This window comes from Cricetulus griseus, chromosome 8 (genome assembly GCF_003668045.3).
Source record: "Cricetulus griseus strain 17A/GY chromosome 8, alternate assembly CriGri-PICRH-1.0, whole genome shotgun sequence".
In the NCBI taxonomy this organism is placed as follows: domain Eukaryota; kingdom Metazoa; phylum Chordata; class Mammalia; order Rodentia; family Cricetidae; genus Cricetulus; species Cricetulus griseus.
The window spans coordinates 23,943,792-23,964,288 of record NC_048601.1 but is presented as its reverse complement, the minus strand read 5'-3'; the positions used below and the strand labels follow the sequence as shown (position 1 = coordinate 23,964,288).

At 48.7% G+C, this 20,497-nt stretch overlaps 1 protein-coding gene across 10 annotated transcripts in view; it reads right to left on the bottom strand.

Moving 5' to 3' along the window:
• The window catches only part of Mical3 (microtubule associated monooxygenase, calponin and LIM domain containing 3), a 181,762-nt gene that overhangs the window by 6,090 nt on the left and 155,175 nt on the right, over window positions 1-20,497 (bottom strand). For 6 of the 10 annotated variants that reach the window (XM_035448519.1, XM_035448525.1, XM_035448522.1 and 3 more), the window contains 4 exons: window positions 16,746-16,796; window positions 15,177-15,287; window positions 14,253-14,346; window positions 9,415-9,465 (listed from right to left, as the gene is read on the bottom strand). In XM_035448519.1, coding sequence (XP_035304410.1) covers window positions 9,415-9,465; window positions 14,253-14,346; window positions 15,177-15,287; window positions 16,746-16,796 — 307 coding nt within the window. Of the gene's footprint in view, window positions 1-8,632; window positions 8,982-9,414; window positions 9,466-14,252; window positions 14,347-15,176; window positions 15,288-16,745; window positions 16,797-20,497 lie in introns of those variants that run through there. The other 4 variants (XM_035448528.1, XM_035448523.1, XM_035448524.1 and 1 more) reach the window with 4 other exon arrangements.

The window sequence follows — 20,497 nt, the reverse complement described above, 5'->3', positions numbered from 1 at the left end:
GGATACTGTGCCTTGTAAGAAACTGCCACATACTCATGACATTCTGAAGTCAGAGAGAGGAGCAACTGCTGGGCCTTGGCTCCCTGTTGGACTATGGTGGCTGCGGCAGTGGGGACGAGTGGGCGAGGTTACGTTACCTTCCTGGACACAGCAAGGGCAGAAGGAGAGAGGTCTACGCCGTGGAGTCCCGCCACTGGGCTCAACTTCAAAAGGACCAAACAAGGAAGAGGAAAACAGAGAAAAGACGAGAGAGGAAGAGGGAAAGGAGGAGAGGAATTTGGAGGTGGAGAGGGACAGGGAGAGGGTGAAATAAAAACAAGCAGAGGACAAAAAACAGAAAAAGTGAGAAAGGAACAACAGGAAGAAAAGAAAAAAAAATCCACAAGAATGGAGAAGCAGAAACAGGGGAAACAAAGTCTACAAATGAATTCAGTCCTTTTTCAGCACAGAACTTGAACAAGAACAGGCCCAGGCTGCAGGCAGCAGTGGCTGATGAGGGCACGCAGTGACATTGAAACATTGTCATACGGTGGCCCTGGGCTGCTTCCTTAGGGGACCCAGGAGCCTTGGGTAGGTCTGCCACCTCCATGCAACAGACTTCCAAATATGCAGCCAACGCTGCTTCTGGGTGTGCAGGAGGGAACAGGGGTGACCAACAAAATCTACATAAAATATTTTTCAGATGTCATCACTGACACGTGTGCTTGAGGTTAACCCTAAGGGGCAGGGAGGGCCTGTTGCCCTTGGCCATCATGCCCACAGAAAGGAACTCTGAGTCTGCACAAAAGGCATCTTACCCTTGTCATGGTTCTGTAGGGCTAAGAGAAGCATTGCTTTGCATTCTGAGCCAGCCAAGTTAGGGGGGAAATATGAACATACAGAATGACTTCTAATTGCCTGAAGCACCATCCCTCCCACGGGCTATGGAAACCAACCACCATCTTTTCTTTTGGCTCTCCCACCTTTTGGAGGCATCCAATGCCACAGCTGAGGGATGGTGTTACAATGTCACACTGTGACTGTAAGACCAAAAGGGGAGGAGCTGGCAAGACAAGTCAACGACTCACAGTGACACTACCAGTAAGAGCAGTGAAAGGCAACTGAGTGGAGACAGTGTGCTCAGAAATCTACAGACCTTGGGGAGACCTGATCACCATTCAAGGGAGAGGGAGAGGAGCTGAGCAAGGGACCATCACAGAACCACAGGAGCACACACAGGACACAGGAAGCCCCAGGAAGGTGAGGCCTTCGGGCCATGGGGACACTGGGAGGGAGTGGCCTATGATGAGAAGAGGGCTCAAGTTCACAGCGTGGCTGAAGTATCAAGCTCCTGTTGGACTGGCCATTCTACACTGCAGTGGCTTAAATGCAGAGACCACAATTTCTTGTTCCTTTAAAGCCTTTCACATCATACTAAGTACTTTGTGCACAGAAAACCTGATACTTGTGTGCAAATTCCAAACCAAAGCTACAGTGTGTGAAGCTACAGCGTGTGAAGTGCTTTTATCCCATCTCAGCAGGCACAGCCATGATGAGCTGATGCCTGCATCTTTTCCAAACATGTGCTCTGCCAGAGATAACCTTCTCAGCCTGTTTGGCTTCAAGCATAAAGTCTGTGTGTGGCTCAGATACCTGGATGGATCCCATGAGTACCACATCAACTCTCTGCTGCTTCCTGGAACTCTAGGTAGCAGTGTAGCTAGAACGGTGTAGCAACATCCATACTCATTAGCAAAGGGCAGTGACAATGTGTAAGCAATGCACATCAAAATCAGCCTTGGTCTCTGCATGAGTGGGCTTGCATGCAAGCGCACGCACGCACACACACACACACACACACACACACACACACACACACACACACACACACACACACAGGTTAAAATGCGTACATAGACCTAAATATACTACTTTCTGAACATCACACAATAAATCCTGGTTCCTTGTATAACCTTTACAATATGGAACTTTGTTTGAGATAACAGAATATTGAGAGCAGAAGTTAAAAAATAAAATTAGTAAAGGGACAGCATCAGGTGAAGCAGGCATTTAAAACAAAGAAAGAGAAAAAAGCATCGCCATGACAACAGGCAAAAGGAAGGATGTGTTGGATGGGTCTGAGCCACATGACTCTCTTTGCAGTCTTCAACATGTCCATGATAAATATGTATCACTCATGATTAGAAAAAAACAAAACAAAACCCACCTAATAGATACTATCTTAAAAAGAAGAAATGGAACGGAAAAACTAATCAAACGGGGGAATTCCATTCCAAACCAGAATCTGAACCAAGCAGGCAAAGCACAGCCTGGGGTGATTGATGACTGTTTTGTTGGTTTTTCGAGACAGGGTTTCTCTGTAGCTTGGGAGCCTGTCCTGGAACTCTGGAGACCAGGCTGGCTTTGAACTCACAGAGATCCACCTGGCCCTGCCTCCCTAGTACTTCAATTAAAGGTGTGAGCCACCACCACCCGGCTCAATCAATAATTTTGATAGCAATTTCTTTGCCTTTTATGGAAATGTGAGAAACAGATGTTTCGGTTTGTTGGGTCTTTTCTCTCCTCCCTGTCTTTTTCTGGGGTGCTGGGGGACGGACCCTGGGCCTCAAGCATGCTAGGCAAGTGCTCTACCACTGAGCTATCAACTTGCAAGACACTGAGCTCAGGTGCTCAATGAGACTTAGATGAAACACACTTCGGTCTTTTTATTGTTCAAAATACTAAGAGCCCTAATGCACGGCTGCAGCAGAGAAGGGGTTAACATTCCCTTTACACAAAAGGAAGTGCTCACCAAGGAGGGGTGAAGACATAGACCAGTTCCACTCACAGCCCAGACCCCTTGGGGACATCAAGGGCTGGTTCCCCATTTTTAATCTAGCCACTCAATCCTGTCTGGTTACATGCAACTCCCCATCTACAAAAATGCTAATTCCAAAAGGAACTAGAAATACCCAAAAGGACCATGGGCTTCTTTTAAGGACAAAGTGAGAATAATTTATGGGAGAGATAACGACCTGGGCATGGTGGCACATGCAGTAACTCAACACCTGGGAGGCACAGGCAGGAGGATCCAAAGCTAAGGTAATCCTTGACTACATAGTGAGCATGGCGCCAGCCTGGGCTACACGACAACTTATCTCAAAACAAAACTCCGAAGAAACATCTACTACTAAGTACCTCTCTGGTGCCTAGCATTGTGCTGACCATTATTTAGGCTAGCTCTAGTTTCTTTAAAAATCCAAAGCAGGAAAGCATTTCTTTCCTTTTTTTTTTTTTTTGTTTTTTTTTTTTTTGTTTTTTGTTTTTTGAGACAGGGTTTCCCCGTGGCTCTGCCTCCCGAGTGCTGTGATTAAGGGTGTGTGCTACCACTGCCTGGCTAGAAATAATTTCTGACTGGACAAAAAGAAAGGGACAGCAGGGAGCTGGTTTGGAGCTGAGAGAACCTCTGGGGGCAGGCCTCACCGCTGTATCCATCTTGGACATCCCCTGGGATACTGTGCCCGAGAGAAAGGAACACTACCATAGGCTTCAAACTGGAGAGCCCTTGACAGCCAGCCAGACCCCAGACATCCTAGTCTGTCACATTTCAGACACACCAGCTCCATACTGGCCAGAGAGACTGTGAGAAAAAGGGCTTTGTATGAGCTAGGCACTGTCTATGTGAGAGTGCGGAGTCTAAATACCCAACCTTCAAATGCCAATCAGCGTTCTTCGGTAGGATGGGCGTGGGTGCCACTTCTTCCCTCCCGATGCACTGCAGCAAATTCCATCCCCAAAGCCAGGGATGCCTAGGGACAGCATGCACCTTCCTCAATATGCTCCAGGGAAGCCCTCTATGTACCAACAGACACTTCTGGTGGCCTCTGAAGGTGTCAGAGGCAGGGAGAAGTATGATTCTTTCTGAGCTATGTTCTCCTGTCACCAGGACTCCAGCCTACTCACTTGTTTCAAAGCAATGTGATACATTTACTGCCAAGTGACCCAGCATTGACTCAATGCCTATTTATTGATTGTCCAGCGAGTCTCATGTGGCACTTACTATGCAGCCATGACTGACCGTAAATTTCTGATCTTCCTGCCTCCACTTCCCAAGTGCGGAGATTGCAGGTGTGTACCACCAGGACCCATTTATGCAGTGCTGGGGACCAAACCCAGAGTTTTGTGCATGGCAGGCAAGCATTCAAACAACCGACTTACATCTCAAGCTTCCTTTCCTCTCCCCACTCTCTCAAGACAGGTTCTTATGTAGCCCAGGTTGGCTTTAAAATCTCGATCCTCTGGTGTTGGCATCACAGGCATGTGCCTGGCCTCTCTCTGTTGTTGCTGGGGATGGAACTCAAGGCCTCTTGATGCCAGTGATCTGCCACTGGCTAACATTCTCCTAGGATTGGGGAATTTCTTGGAGGGTTGGGTGGGTATGAAGAATGGGGTTCTTGTTTATGTTCCGTTCTGTCATTTATAGAACTGGCAAAATCTTTGTTGACTGACATTAGGCTCAACTGTTCTCACTCCCCAACCTCAAGTCTATTTGGTCAACAAATGTCTTCCACTGCCATGCATGAGCAAGGCTTTGCATGGCAACCTGGGGCTCATCCCCAACCACTGCAATTACAAGCACTGAGGCTCCGGTTGGGGACCCAGGTGGCTGATACCATGCTTTAGTGTGTAAGCATCAGATTGCGTGAGGCCGCTAACTCAGGCACAGATGACGTACATGTGACAGGGCCTGGAGACGCCTTGTACTAAAGAGCTCAGTGCAGAATGAATCTCTAGACTGGAGAACTGGTGGGGTAAGATAAACACACGTGAGACGTGGGACCCATGTGGATGTGAGTATGCACCCAAGTTCACGCACGCACACGCACACACACGCGCACGCATGTAGGCACGTGCACACCAAAGTATCAAATAAAAACGAGCCAGGCTAAATGTTCAGCTTGACCAGAAAGGCAGAAACCCCTATCAACACCCAATGAAAGGAAACGAATGGGAGAAGTCACTTAGGAGGGGACCAACGGGCCTTAGCAGGCCTCTCTCTAACTCACTGGTGACCATGGACGGGACCCTAATCCCAATCCTTCATGCCATATTTCTAAGCCTTTCATTTATCTCAAGACAAACTGAGAAGGAAGGGCCTGTAAAATTAGAAGTTACACATGTGTTTTGTTTTTCTGTAACAGGGCTTCTCTGTGTAATCCTGGCTGTCCTGGAACTCATTCTGGAGACCAGGCTGGCCTTGAACTCAGAGATCTGCCTGCCTCTGCCTCCTGAGAGTTGGGATTAAAGGTGTGTGTCACCATGTGTATTTTTTATTTAGGGTTTTCAGAAAACTTGGCTGTCTCTGGATTTCTAGTTACCTTGCTCTAGTGCAACAAGACTCGGTGGGGACCCTTCCTCTTTGGCTCAAAGGTCACTATTTGTCACTTTAATGACAAACTGCAAGGTTCGGCTAGTCAAGGAAATAAAGTTTGCCTCATTGGCTCTAAGGGACCTTTTCTTTTTCATTTGGCATTGTGCATTGGACTCTGGCCTCTGAGCCATAGCCCCAGCCCCAAAATTGGCTTAAAAAAACAAACAAAATAGTTTCTTTTTAGTTCAGACGGGGCGTTGACATACATTGTCCCACCTCTGCCTTTTAAGCGCTGGGATAATGGGCGTGCCTGGCAGACTTTTCATGTGGGTCTCCGGCCTGTATGTGGCAGGCTAAGAGCTATGAGGGACCCCACTGAGGCACAGGGCAGGAATTGAGGGGTCTGCCTTTTCAGTTGAGGAACGGAGTTCCAAGTGCTGCTGAGAGCAGTTTCCAGTACGATGGAAGCTGTGGTCCACACGTGCATTTCTCTGTGTCTTTTTATGGAAGCAGGGGTACAGGGCAGTCAGCTCTATTTCCTCCAAGATCCAGATTTCAAAAGGGTACCACTCCTCAAATAATGAATATTAAAATATGCGCCCCAAGGGAAAAGCCCAGCAGACTCTGAAAAGGGCCAACTGTGGCATCTATGCCCTCCTCTTTGGAGAGGGTCTGGTGACCCTTGCTCTGTACTGGAGTGCACAAGTGCCTCTCATTAGAGAGGAGTGTATCTTCCCTCATTGGGCAGCAGTGTGGGCCCACATGTGAGCAGAACCCACATGGGCAATCAGAGTAGGTGACAAGGAGAGCAGCGAGGCTCTGGAGTTTGGAGCAGACGCCACATAGTGTCTGACTAGGGGCAGGGGTCTTAAAACCGCAAAGACAAACTGTTTTTTGTGTTTTTTTTTTTCATTTCGTTCATCCCAGAATCCCCTGGCATACTAAAACCAGGGTTAGAGTTTGGGACCCGGGGCCACAGGAAACAGCCCACTGCATTTCCTTACCTGTGCAGTGGGTTAAAGACGACATTTAAGACATACACAAAGACAGTCTATGCTGAAAAGCCATTATCTCAAGCGGAAGGGGTGGGTTATGTGTCAAGACAGAGGCCCGGACCACGCCTTCCACAATGTCCTGAAGGTAAATTATCTTTTCACACATGGGGATGACCTCAGAACTGACATGAACATTACTTAGGGAACTGTTAGGAGGAGGCAAGGAGGAGAGACAGGATATTAGACAAGACGGGGTCTGTTAACTGGGGTGCAAGCATTAGCCCTTTTTCAGCATCAATGGCTATGGGCGGGAGTCCCCCAGCACTCCAGAAGCTAGGGACGCCGAAAGGGGCCTGTGGCCAAGTGGACCCCTGGAAGCATAAGACTGGGGATGGAGAGAGCAGAGGCCAATTCTTGTCACCAAAACAGGGGCCAAGGGTTCTACCTTCTGACCAGTGATAGTACCCACCTTGTGGGCACGTGCTAGGCGAGGGCTCTACCTGGCTTTGGGCTCATTTTACTCACATGTACACACCCCTAGGCCTGGCTTTTATTTTATTGACTTGTATGTGTTGTGTATGTGGGAGTATGGAGGTGAGAGGTCCACAGAGCTGTGTTCCTCAATCACCACTTTATTAAGTGTTTTTATTATTACATTTAAGTTTTAAGTTTTATTTACTTTTATATATGTGTATGTGTGCCTGTCTGTGCATGTGTGTACAGGTGTCCACAGAGGGCCAGAAGAGACTGTCAGATCCCCTACAGTTGGAGCTACAGGGGGTTATGAGCCGCCTTACATGGGTGCTGGGAATTGAACTCTGATCCTCTGGATGAACAGCAAGTGCTCTTAACCACCATACCATCTCTGCAGCCCATTATTATAGTAATTAATGAATTTATGGTGTGAGGGTGGCATGAACATGCCACTGATGGTTCTCTCTATCGTGTGGGTTCCAGAGACTTAGCTCATCAGGCTCAGCAGAAAGTACCTTTAGCCAGTGGCCAACCTACCATCTGATTTTTGAGACAAGGTCTCTTACTGAACCTGGAGCTCAGCAAGACTAGCTGGAGAGCACCTACAGCAGCCTTCTTGTTTCCGCTTCCCCAGCACTGGGATTACAAGTGTATATCACCATGCCTGGCTTCTTCTTTTTTTTTTTTTAAATGTGGGTACTGGGGAATGGAACCCAAGTCTTCATGCCTGCACGATAGGCACTGACTGGGATGACTGACTCATTTCCTATCTCTGGTTTTTATTTCTATATAATTTTTGTTTTGTATTTTCTTTCTTTTTTTGAGACAGTCTCATATTAGCTTAAACTGATTTCAGATTCATGTTAATCCTCCTGCCTTAGGCTCCCCATTGCTAAGATTGCAGGCATGACCTACTGCACACAGAGTCTCACTATGTAGCTATGTCTGGCCTGGAACTCACCATGTAGAAAAGGCTGGCTTTTAACTCAGAGAGCTCCACCTGCCTCTGCCTCCTGAGTGCTGAGATTAAAGGTGTGTGTTAATAGCCTGACTTTAGTTTTTCAAGACAGGGTTTTACTATGTAGCTCTGGCTGGCCTGAAATTTCCTATGTAGACCAGGCTGACCTCAACATTAAGAGATCCACCTGCCCCTGCCTTCTGTGGGCCAGTGCTGGGATTAAAGGTATGTGCCACTATACCTAGCCTGACTTTTAAGAGATATGTATTTATTTTACTTTTGTGTGTTGCTGGAGGACATGTGTGTCATGGCAGGTGTATGGACATAGAGGAAAACTTTCGAGAGCTGGTTCTTTTGCACCAAGGGTCTTGGGAATTGAACCCAGGTTGTCAGGCTTGGAAGCAAACACCCATCTTGCTGGCTCCATACTACAGCTTTTAAATGAGTGAGCCAGGAAGTGTCTCTCTCATGGGGAAGGGTGGGGACACATTCTATTCCCCTGCACTTCTGTTTTCAGGAGGCTTGGAAACCCCAAGGGCAGGTGAAGAGATCAGACCACCTGCCCCAGAAAAGGAGAGCTGCTGGTGCCCTGCTCCACCAGACGACCAGTGGCTGGACACTTGCAACATGGCAAGCCTTCCAGGAGAAACCAGCTCAGAGCCTAGCAGCAAGACTCCAGACCTGCCATTTCTCTACTGAGCTTTGTTCAGGACAACAAAAACACAGCCCCACATGGCCAGGGTTCCCCTGCTTTCCAGGGATCAGAACCAGCTGAGAAGTCTGTAACAGTAGACACCCAGGCCTCCTCTGGGGAGTTTCTGACTCAGAAGGTGTGGGCTGGGGTCAGAGGATCTGCATGTCCAATAAGCCCTAAGCAGTCAGTGGATCCATGCAGAGTGAGTCCCAAACCACGGCGAGGAAGGGACACTGTGGACTTAACTAAGCGCTAAGTCCTGTGAATCTGAGCAGAGACGGCACATGAAGCCTTTATCATGCTCTAGGGGCTATTGTGACACATTCCAAATGAAAATGATCGAAGCTGAGTCCATAATTTCACGTTTTTAAAACATATTTATCTGTAGGCGCTGGGGATGGAATCCGGGGCATGTTAGGCAAGTGTTCTATCACTGAGTTAAGCCATGGCCCACGCTTGCATAGGAAGTGGAAGTGCGGCTGGTGGTGAGCATCCGATTGCACGTGAAACCTACAAGTGGTAGGGGCTGAGATTCAGGATGAACGTCCAGACTTGAGTGGGAATGAACTGCTGCCCAATAGCAGAACATGAAAGGGACCAGGATGCAGATGCAGGGCGGGATGGAGCAGGGCGGGTGTAGGTTTTGTTTGTCTTAAATACAATTTAGAAAAACCTCAAGCAGCAGGCGCTATCTTAAGTCTTCCTCTGTGGCACATGTGGGAAGAAAGGACCTGACAGCTGCTGCCGGGGATGGAGCCCAGGGCTTTGGTGCACACTAGGCAAGTGCTCTGACACTGAGCCTGGAAAAGGGTTTGTGCTTTGCCATTTGGTTATCAGGTTTGGTTTCTCCTCACTGTTGTGAGCAGCAGGGACTGGGATAGAGAACAAGAGGGGAGGGCGTCTCGGGGTTAGTGCCAGCAGTGGACGATGATGCTATACATACCGCCCAGGTGCAAGTCGATGAGGCCACTGTAATAAGACTCTCCCCAATAGTCTACAACAAGGAAGTGGTGAAGACAGAGTTATTGGATAAGATGACACTGCTGTCACCGAGACCCAAAAAGCTATCAAATCGCATTGACACATACAAAACAGGCAGAAACATCATGAGAGAGCCCAGTGGAGCAGCCAGAAAGCGTGCATGTCTATGAAGCATGGCATGCACACACAGGCCATCTCTGCAGCTCGTGGTATGGAGGGATGTGTGTGAAACAAACACCACCGTGGATGGAGTTGACAGCCAACAACAGGGTGTTTCCTGTTGACAACCCCGACTCAGCAAGAATGAGATATGGCTTTGCTGAGAACTCCAACCCTGCTGGAAGGCAATGTTATCTAAGATTTAAGAAAGTTTAAGGACAGACCAGGGCTATTCTCTTACTTAGTTTCTGGATATTAAAGGCTCCAAGCTAAGGCTTTCAAGATGTAAATATTAAAGTGGGGGGGGCGGCGGGGAAGAAAAAAGAAAGCACTGGAAACCAGGGAACTTGCAAATGACTCCATTAGTGGCGAGCATGCTTTCTTTCACTGAATGAATGGGCTTGAGAGGAAGGTCCCTTGTCTTCTGAGGTTTAGGTCCCCCATTTTCAGAGAGAGCTGGGACACAAGCAGAATTTCCACCCTATATGCCGAGGCTGCTGGCCACAGGCTATCCCATTCAGCAGCGTCCTGTCTTACAGTGTAAAGTGGGGACCTGGCAGCTCGCAGATTTTAGGGCTCAGAATCACGAAGAGGCTGGGAGCACACCAAAATGTCTGCCTCTCTTTAACCTCACAATCTGGATGCTGACCCAAGCAGCCACAAACTTCTCTTTTAAAAGGATGGATATGTCTGAAAGCTGAGTGCCCTCCAGTGGCTTTCCAGCCTGTGCTCGAGGGCCGTTCAGTGGTTCTACCCTTGAGTCAGAGTTCTAGAAACAGAGAAAAGCTCCCTTCAGATTCCAGGACAAGAAGCCCACAAGTTTCAGCCTTGCCCTAGTCTCCAGGGCTTGTGAGCTAATCCGTGCAGTCTGTATATTTAGAAGTCTTTGACAAATACAGTTACCTGATGGCAACTCCAGACCAGTCTCTTTGGCATCTTGGCTAACAAAGATTGACCCCTTTGACAGCAATGGAGGCTCGAAACCACCGCATGAGACAGGGTGGCTCTGGCCAGCTTGGTATAGCTCAGGGAGGAAGTTGAGTAGCACCGCTAGAAGCTGTTGTATTCCTTGCTTAGCCAGGTAAATGAGAAGGCCAAATGGAATGGAATGAGAGACCAGAGAAAGGAGCAGCTACAGTGTACACCCAGTCTCCAAGACGCTCTCTGCCAGGAAGGGACAAGGCCACTGGGAACTGATCCTAGACCAGCCCTGGGCATGGAGTGTTAAGTATAAGAAAAGGAAAAGACTGTATCTGGAAACACAAATGTATCGCAGGGGGATGCGCACCGTCAGAGACAGTCTCACCTCTGGTCCCTGCGGTGAGCAAAGATCTGCCTATAGTCGGGAGGTGGACTAGAACATGGTTTCCAAACTTCTGTTGAACCCTAGGGCTCTTCAAGAAAGGTTCTGGGGGTGTCCCAGATATCTGGTCCACAATAACTTTTGACGACTAACTGCACACCATGCTCAAGGGCCTCGACAAGCCAACTTTTGACGCACTGAAGACCTCCAGCAAGCCTGCTTTTGTGGGGCTCTCGGGTCTAAGTTTCTTTTGCTTCATGTCCAAGAATTTTGAACTCCCCATAAATACATTACTAAGAAGTTAATTCAAGTCTTGCAGGCAAGGACAGAGATCATGTGCCACTGTCAGGGATCCTTAAGAAGGGTGTGGCTTAGGAGATGTTGACTTTGGAGCACACTGTTGATATGGTCCTTCAGAAGGTTAACAAGTCATGCCAGCATATACTTACTGTTTCTCTTTATGTTTGGGAGCTTCTTGTTTATAATATTTTTAAGATTTATTTTATGTGCATGGGTGTTCTGCCTGCACATACTTGTAACCATGTGGATGCCTGGTGTCTGTGGAGGGTGTTGGATCCCCTGGAATGGAAGTTACAGAGGGTTGTGAGCAGTCATGGGTGCTGGGAACCCTGCAAGGCCACCAAGAACTCTTAACTGCAGGGCTGTCTTCTCTTGTTTGTTCCATAAAGAATATGAAGAATATGAATAGCTGTCAGTGATTCAGCTGCTCTGTTTGTGAGCATCTGTCGTATCTGCAGACACCTTGAGACTTCCTGGAGAGCTGCTAAAAAGGAAGGCTCCCATTTAGAGTAACCACCTGTCCTTGCAGGGATGTCCTCAACACTGTGCTGGGGGCGGGAGGAATGGACGGACGGACGGACGGACAGACAGATGGACAGACAACCGGGGCTTCTTAACATCTGCAGCTCTCCCTGGGACATGCACTTTCCAGTATGTGTGTGCATGGTTTTCAATCTTCTTTTCTTTCTTTCTTTTTTTGGTTTTCCGAGACAAGGTTTTTCTATATAACAGTCCTGGCTGTCCTGGTACTCACTCTGTAGACCAGGCTGGCCTTGAAGTTAGAGATCCGCCTGCCTCTGCCTCCCAAGGGCTGAGATTAAAGGCATGCACCACCACCGTCTGGCAATTTTTCAATTTTTAAAAAACATTTACAATAATTCTTTTGGATTTTAAGCCTCAACTAGCAATTGTGTACAATGGGCTTTCCTGCCAAAGCAAGTTGAAAACCACTAGTTAGGAGAAATTCAGTGTGTGTGTGTAGTCCAGAAAAGGGAGACAGCTCCCCTGCAGCTGGAGCTACAGATTGTTGTGAGCTGCCTGATGTGGGTGCTAGGAACCGAACTCTGGTCTTTTGTAAGAGCTGTATGTGATCTAACATGCTAAGCCATTTCTGGCCTCTCCATCAATTCACAATGGTGTCATTTTCTGAATCACTGGTAGCAACTGGAGTGACATGCCTTTTACAGAAGTGGTGAAGTATAGAAAGTTTCATGAAACCTTAAGCACTTTCCAGAAACCATCAACCGAAGTGGCTGTCTCCTTGAGCCTCTGAACCTTGGGAGAGGGGAGAGACAGAGCGCTTTTGGGAAACTCTATGAACATGAGCTCATACACCTCGATGGTAATGCCAGCTACTGTTGTGGGACGTAGCTGTCCCTTAGCTGAAGTAATCTGGAGAGAGGTGAGAAGCATGCTGCACGTTCCCTTCTGGCATTTTGTGGGCAGAGAGTAGTGGAAGGGAAGGCCTTTACAGCTCTGTAGCCCGGGATCTCCAGAGGGAGGGCTAACTGGTGCCAGTGCTCAGGCTGAGCTGAGATCAGTCAGAGGAAGTGGGGAGGGGGAGGCCTGCAGGCTGCACGGGAGCACAGGCTCATTGGGAAGCCAAGAAATTGTGTGGGTGAATCCCTTCTTCACAGCTTGGCGTGGGGATCAGTGTTACTCATACCAGTGCTTCCCAGTCTTCTCGCTGGATACAAAGTGATTCAAACTTCTGGACTCCCTTTAGTAGCACAAGCTTCAAGCGTCAGGTCCAGCATCAGGTGCAGCACAAGCCCAAAACATCCTCATCCTCATCCTTCTCTCTCAGGACACATTTTCACCAGAGAGTCATCACCGAGCTGACACATGTCTTTACCTGAGGGTCATCTGAAGGAAGGCTTGCTTCTGTGCCTGCCCTGACTCCTCTACTGGGAACTCCAGTTGCAAAATTGGATCCTTGATACCAGGCCCTCACCTCAAGGCTAGACCCCTGGCTAGTGTTCAGATGGCTAGCCCTGTTCTTTTTGGCTTGCCTGACCAGGAGGTGCCCAGCTGGCTCTCCTGTGTCTGGAAAGAAGAAACAAGAGGCCCTGACCTTCCTTCTTTGTAGCCTCACGGCATGAATGCTGAACCCATAGGCCAGGGGCCACCTGCAGAGACAAGCGGGTCCCCATCCAGGGACTGCATCTTAAGGAAGCAGAGGTCAGTCGTTCCATGCCTGAAGCTGGGCTGGCCTTGGACCCAGAGACAGCTCAGAAACCTCATCTTCTCTGTACCCCCTGTGCCAAATCTGACAGGCTCCAACCACATGGCCCTCGTAATAGATTCCCATGCCTATGCCTACGCCTATGCCCCAAGAGCTTTGAACTATTCCAGGGAAAGAGAACAAGCTCCGGGATCCAGCTGCATGCAGCTGGCACAGCACACTGACTGTGTTCAGATAGTGTGCTGTGCCACTGTCTGAACACAGACAGTGCCCAAGCCTCTCCGACACTGCTCCCAGTGACCGGCCTTTGATGGACACAAGCCTGGGCTCAGCCAGGGAAATCAGTGCAAGGGCAGCCAGAAAGCCCCACATGGGAGAGGATGCAGGCTCTGTGGCTGTGTAGCTTGGGCTGGAGGGAGCCCAGGGAATCGAGGACAGGAAGAGCACTCGGGAAAGCAGGCTGAGGCCTGTTCAGTGCAGTTCTGTGATGGTTCCTTGTGGGACACAATCTCCCTCATTCCCTGATATTTCCTTTTAGAGAAAACGGTAGGGAAGAGAAGGAGTAGGGAGAGGAAGAGGAAGCCCAGGGCTTGCCACTGACACGTGACAGGGCCTGGGATTTTGTTCTGCGTGGCAACAGCAAGCTGAGGAATGGGCTGGGGAGCAGGCCTGGGTGTCTGGGCTGCCTGAACATAAGTAAGCACTGGCTCTTGATGATGCCAAGAACTCAAAGAACCCTGAAAGAGAAGGAGCTGAATTCCAGAAGAGGTGGTGCCCAACTGGCTCACCCTAGGAAGAAAGGCAGGCTCTCTCTCTGAGAACAAGCCCCCTCACAGAGTAGGCCAGACAGTACCTGCTTCGCCTCGCAGAGCCTTCTCCACCGCGACGCCCCTCTCCTCCAGCTGCCTCTGCTTCTCCTCCACTTGCTCTAGTTGACGCTGGATGATCTACGGAGAAACAGGGTATAAGCTTCCAGACATCTCTTACCTCCAGCTTCCAGGAGGAAGAAAGATAAGTACTGTCAAGACACTGGAAGGGGCAGTATAGTCAGTGTGCTGTGCCAGCTGCATGCAGCTGGATCCCAGTTCTCTTTCCCTGGAATAGTTCAAAAGCATCTAAAAGTGACTTCATTAAACCTTTATAGTAAGGAGACTTAAAACACTGGATGGAGTGATTAGAATCGATGAGTTAGAAAAGTCTAGGACAGTGGTTCTCAACCTTCCTAAGGCTGTGACCCTTTAATACAGTTCCTCATGTGGTGGTGACCCCAACCATAAAATCATTTTGTTGCTACTTCAAAACTGTACTTTTGCTACTGTTATGAATCATAATGCAAATAGTTTTAGGTGAGCCCTATGAAGAGGTAATGACCCCAGGGATGAGGGCCACTGGTCTAGGCTGTGAATCCTGAGGATGGAGACTGACAACCAGAGGTCCTTCTGAGCGTTCCCTATAAAATCCCAGACTATTCCGAGCAGAGGTCAGGGCCACGCACTGACCCCTGGCAATATGGTGACAAGTGAACTTGCTGACCCTGTATCTACTCTAGACCAAGGCTTCCAGGAAACTCAAAGCACAGATCTTCCTTTTTATAGACAGTGCCACAAAGCACGAAGCTAAAGTACTTTGAGGTTGTCGTTTTGGAAGCCGTGAATGCCCCTCTCTGTTTCTGCCCTGGCTTCATCATCTTCCTTGCTGTAGAGGAGGCCCTCTGGGGGCACGGGATGCCTGCTGCTTCACTTCCACCTGCATGTGGCATCCTGCTGCCAGTGCGTACCTGGGCTCGGTGCAGCCGCTTCAGTTCCTCCTGCTTGGCCTGTCTTCGAGCTGCCTTCTGCACTCTCCGTGTCAGCTTGGCGCTCAGCTCCTCTTCTGTGTAGGTTCTGGGCTAGAGAGGGCAAGAGAGAGCGCCTAAGCCAGCTGCATGCGAGTGGAGGATGTTTGGGTGGCAAGCTGGCGAGGGTATGAGGAGGACTTGTACCTCACGTGGGGAGCTGCTGCCTGGCAGCCAGCTGGGCATGGCAGATGCAGACATCTATGCTGAGGCCAGGCCAGAGACCTCAATGTGAGACACTTCACCTCGGTGGCAGGGACAAGAGGCTTAATGGGGAATGTGTGTTAGGAGAGTTAACCTCAGACAGACACACACCTTTGGAACTAAGGTCGTAATTGCCACATAAACGTGTTGTGGATTTTTGTTTGTTTTTATTTAAGTTTCTTTTCAAGACAGGGTTGCTCTGTGTAGCCCTGGTGTCCTGGAACTCGCTCTGTAGACCAGGGTGGCCTCGAACTCACAAGGAACTGCCCGTCTCTGCCTCCTGAGTTGGGACCATAGGTCTGTGCCACTATCACCTAGCATGTCTATGTTTTTTGGCTTTTGGTTTTTTTTTTTTTTTTTTTTTTTTGCATTGTGATTAAAAAACAAAACAAAAATACAGTAAAATGTTTCCCTAAGCCTCCTATTTCTGAGGCATACAGGAAAAAGAAGAGGTTTGGAAAGTGAGGGCTCCCCCCCCCACACACTTTGTTTGGGATTACTTTCTCAAGGTGACAGGGGTCATAGGGTTTTAGTAGCTAACATCTGAAGGAAAGAAGACATGGATGCCTCCATTTTAAATCTCAGTGAATCCAGAGTAACACAGGCTGGAAAAGGAACAGTATCGGTGACTACTTGGGTGTGCACAGGCGACCACTGTCACGGAGAGCAAGGGTAGAAATGATCTGGCAGGGTAGCTGGGGTTGTGAGCTTGGAGGAGGCAACTGGGCAAGTCCCATACAGGCATGGATGGATGTCCCCAGACACCTGTACATGTGGGCCACCACACTCTGAAGCGGCTGGGTGGCCGCGGAGCAGCACGAGTCGGGGGGGGGGGGGAGGGTGTCCTCTTTTGTGAGACCCTCTTTTTTTCCTCCAAAAAACCGGAGACTTTTTGACCATGAAGGAGGCGTCTACATTCAACCTGGGTCTACATCTATCATTTCTCCTCAAGGAGCTCAAATGATAGCAGTAGGTCAGGTGCACAGGTAGAAGGCGGTCTCTAAGGATTGTCACAGCATCCCAGTGCCCTAATGGTTTGGAGCGGAGGTGATGACCACCCCTTGCTGGGCTACCCAGACCCACAGGGGCAGCTCCGCCCGGACCCATGATGACATGCACTCCAGCCAAGGGAAGAGTGACTGTCTCCTCCTCTCTCTGTGATACAACCAAAGAAGGTTTGATTGTGACAGCTGCATGCACGTTTGACAGTTAGTGAGGACGTGGCTACAAGGGCCCGGCAGGGCTGTCCAGGTGGTTAATCACAGACAGGCATGCAATGAGGACCAGCCAGTGGGAATGAGACACTACCTTTGATGAATAGGCTCTCCTGAATGCCAAGGCGTGTGGTACATAAATCGACTTTTAAGGGGATGGCAACGGAAAACAAAACAGAACAGGAATGATGATGATTAAAAAAATGAAAACAGAATACAGAAATGGAACAAAATCAGTTAGAGGCTTAAAACAAACACAAGACTTAACCACATGATCCTGTCTCACAATGTCACACAAGACTGAACAAGAAGGAACCTGGGGGTACAGACACTACCAGCTTGAGTTTCATTGATCCCCACGGTCAAATAAAGCTGGGGTTCACTTTTCTATTCACAAAACGACATACCCTGAATCCTTTGTCTGTCCCTTGTTGAGTCCCTCTTCACTCACTCATAGCTGACTTTCCTTCCTTCACATTCCTGCCATTGAGCACTTGGCATAGAATGAAGCTGGAAGCAGGAAATGGGCACTGAGCCTTACAGACTCTCTTGACAGCTTTTCGAGCCGGACAGTGTTCTCAAGCAGGGCCATATGGGTTCACAGTGTGATATTCATCTGTCCTGGGACTGGACAAACTTGCTATTTCAGAATTATACTCAGCGAAGGGAACCAACGAGGCACAAATCACCGTGACTCGGAAAGTACCAATGTTCAGGCAGCCATGGGAACCTTTTCGCTTCACACACTGATCACAACTGCACTGTGCTTTAGCCAGTTTCCTTTGCTTTTGTGGTCTTCTCATGGGTCGCATGAAGAAGGGGCCCAGTGGACCCAGGCATGAAGGCAATTGGAATTTGGTGTTGTGCAGGACAGAGGGATGCTGAGGGTGGCACAGTGGAGGACCCACAGAGGATGCCACAAACATGCTGTCTGGGGAACGGATTTGCTGCTTTTAGCTAAGTGACACAGGCATCCTCTCCCCCACAAAGCAGACTGTGAGTGAAGTTCTCATGCAGAACAGGGCGGTTTGAAAGGGAAAAGTACAGATGGGGTACCCAGCGGCCTACACAGACACACTTCAGGACTGGTGCTGACATGGGTATCTGTCTGTGGCTGTTGCCAATACATGGAGATGTAGCAAGCATCTTTATTAATTCACCCACTGCTGGGACTGGTACCAACTTGGCAGTGTCAGTAACAGGGATGGAAATCATGACACACTTGGGTAAATTTGGGAGAGTGGGGCTGGGAGCATGGCTAGCTGGCTGCTGCGGGGGTTCAAAGGAGGATAAGGGGCTGGTAGAATGCTGGGCAGGCCCTGGTGGGCCTCAGTGAGGGAGGAATAGCTGGACAGACTGCACTTAAGAGTCAAAGGGAAGCAAAGGAAAGAGGCTAATAAGAGTTATCTTTTGTTCGCAGGACTTTAGGTGGATAGAAAACCTGGATTGGACTGGGAAGAAAAATCTGTTAGGAATGTACTTGTTTTACAAGCATGAAAGCCTTGGGTCCCTAGGGATTGAGCCATAAATCCTACATAAAAAGCCTGGTTTGGTGGGATGTGCTTGTCATCTCAGAGCCAGGAGGCTGGAGGCAGGTGGGTTCTGTTTCTCAGGATTTGCTGTACAGACAGACAGACAGTCTAGTCTAAATGGTGAGCTCTGTCATACATGCACACATAAAAGGTAGACAGGCACTGGAGGAGTGACACTCAAGGTTGTTCTCTAGCTTTTCACACGCATGTTACATACATGTGCTTGCACACATGCAAATACAAATACACAAATCCTGAAAAATTACAATAGACATTTAAGTTAAAAGAAGGTTTTGGTTTTATGTGTTTGCACTATGGAAATCAAACCTAGGCCCTTGCTTCTCAAGTGCTGACTCAGGGCCTGGGTCTGTGAAACAGGAAGAGGACTGGCTTCCACCTATACTATACTGGGGTTGGAGGCTTCCTTTTCTGGGAAAGCAAAAGCCTATTTTCACTCTTGGTCCCACTGATCCTGATATTTTCAATTGTGAAAATTTTAAAACCAGAAACACTGAAGGAAGAAGCCAATGATTCTAGAACACTCTTCACCTCGACTACCAGATGGTAGCACTTACACAGCCTGTTTTTAGACATCAGAAACCCAGTCCCTGGAAGCTTCAGCAATAATTACCGTGGTACCACCTGCTAGGAACTTGACATCAATTTGATGATGGATGGCATTTTTTAAAAATATATTATTACACTTGCCATTCACCATCAAATGTCATCAACAGTTCCAAAGTTTCCTTTACAGCTTTGTGGTTATTTTGCTCTGCTTTCTTCTCCACTGTAGGTTCTGTTTGTGTTCCTCCACTCACCTTTGCTTATTAGACAGGATCTTTCTCTGTATCCCTCGGTGTCCCAGAACTCACTAGGTAGCCCAGGCTGACCTTGAATTTGTGGAATCCTGCCTCAGCCTCCTGAGTGTTAGGGTTACATGAAATCACCACGCCCAGTAGGTTCCATACTTTAAGAGATACTGTGTCCTGCCCTCCCTCAGTGAGATGCAACATCATCCTAAGAGCCATGTTTGCCACTGCCCAGGCCCGGCTTGTCATCAGCATTCCCTGTGTGACAACCAGAGAATGACCTTGTGTCTATGGAGTGCACCTGGTACATATGGTATCCAAGGTCTTACAGTTCTAGGAATCCAAGTGGCGGCTGTCACCATTCACGTAACCATGGAAATGAGTCCTGGGCTCTTTGTACTTGTGGTCATTGGGTGCCTACATCAAGATGATGGATTTGGCATTGTCAGTGGGGGCATCTGACACTCCCCACTGTGGCAAGATGTTTCATTAACTTGTGGAGAAGCAGTGTGACCTGACCACAGTGGCAACCATAGACGGAAGGTTTGACCAATGTGACATGAACTGTCTTAACATGAGCACACTCACCATGGAGGCAAAGGGGACTTTGGGCCACATTCTCTTCTGCCCAGGCTCCTTCAGGACTCCTAATACAGTACCTGCCCCCCCGCCCCCCAAGCCCCGGTGTTGGGATGAGTTTTGAAACTCATGTGCACATCCACACACTATCTTTGGTTCAGTCCCAGTGTTATTGCTTGGAAGACCTCAGAGGGCATCCCCAGCATCAACACATTGGACTGAACCCCTGTGGAAAGCACACAGCACAGGAGTCCTATATTCAGACTCCTGGAGCAAGACATGAGGCCTGGCTGTAGGAGATGGAGAAGGAAGAGAGATCTGTGCTTCTTGGTGACTAGATAGTAGAGAAAGAGATATCATCATGGCCAGCGAGATAATATAGAATGAGACGATGAAAATGCATGAATAGAGAACGAGATAAAAGCAAACTGATTTTTTTCTAGTCTGCTGAATTCCTAAAAGAGGAACTGAGACAGGCTACAGGATGGACCTGTAACAGGAAGACACCATCTCAATGAACAGTGACATGTGGGGGGGCAGGACTACATCAGCTTGTCCTGGATGGTCTACAGCTCAAGGCTATTGACAGAGGGGACAATGTTAAGTCCAGGCCTTGAGAACTCATGTCAAAAAGGTACACAATGGGGTGGTCACTGGAAGGGGCCCAGGCCCCAGTGGATGCTTTCAATTAGTGCTGCTTCAGGGTCAATTCTTAAAACAGAGAAAGTCCTCTACTTAAGTGCACCAAGTAGTGAGCTTGGCTAGGCCTATTCCTGAGGGAGCCATCTGGTCTACCTCCCATTCATGCCTGGTGCCCAGTCTATACTTGGATGACCCCCAAGCAGTACCTCAGCTCTTCTCCCATTATCCGGCCCTAGCAGACAAAATGCTTACAGTGTAATGTCAGACTGATAACCAAGTGAGCA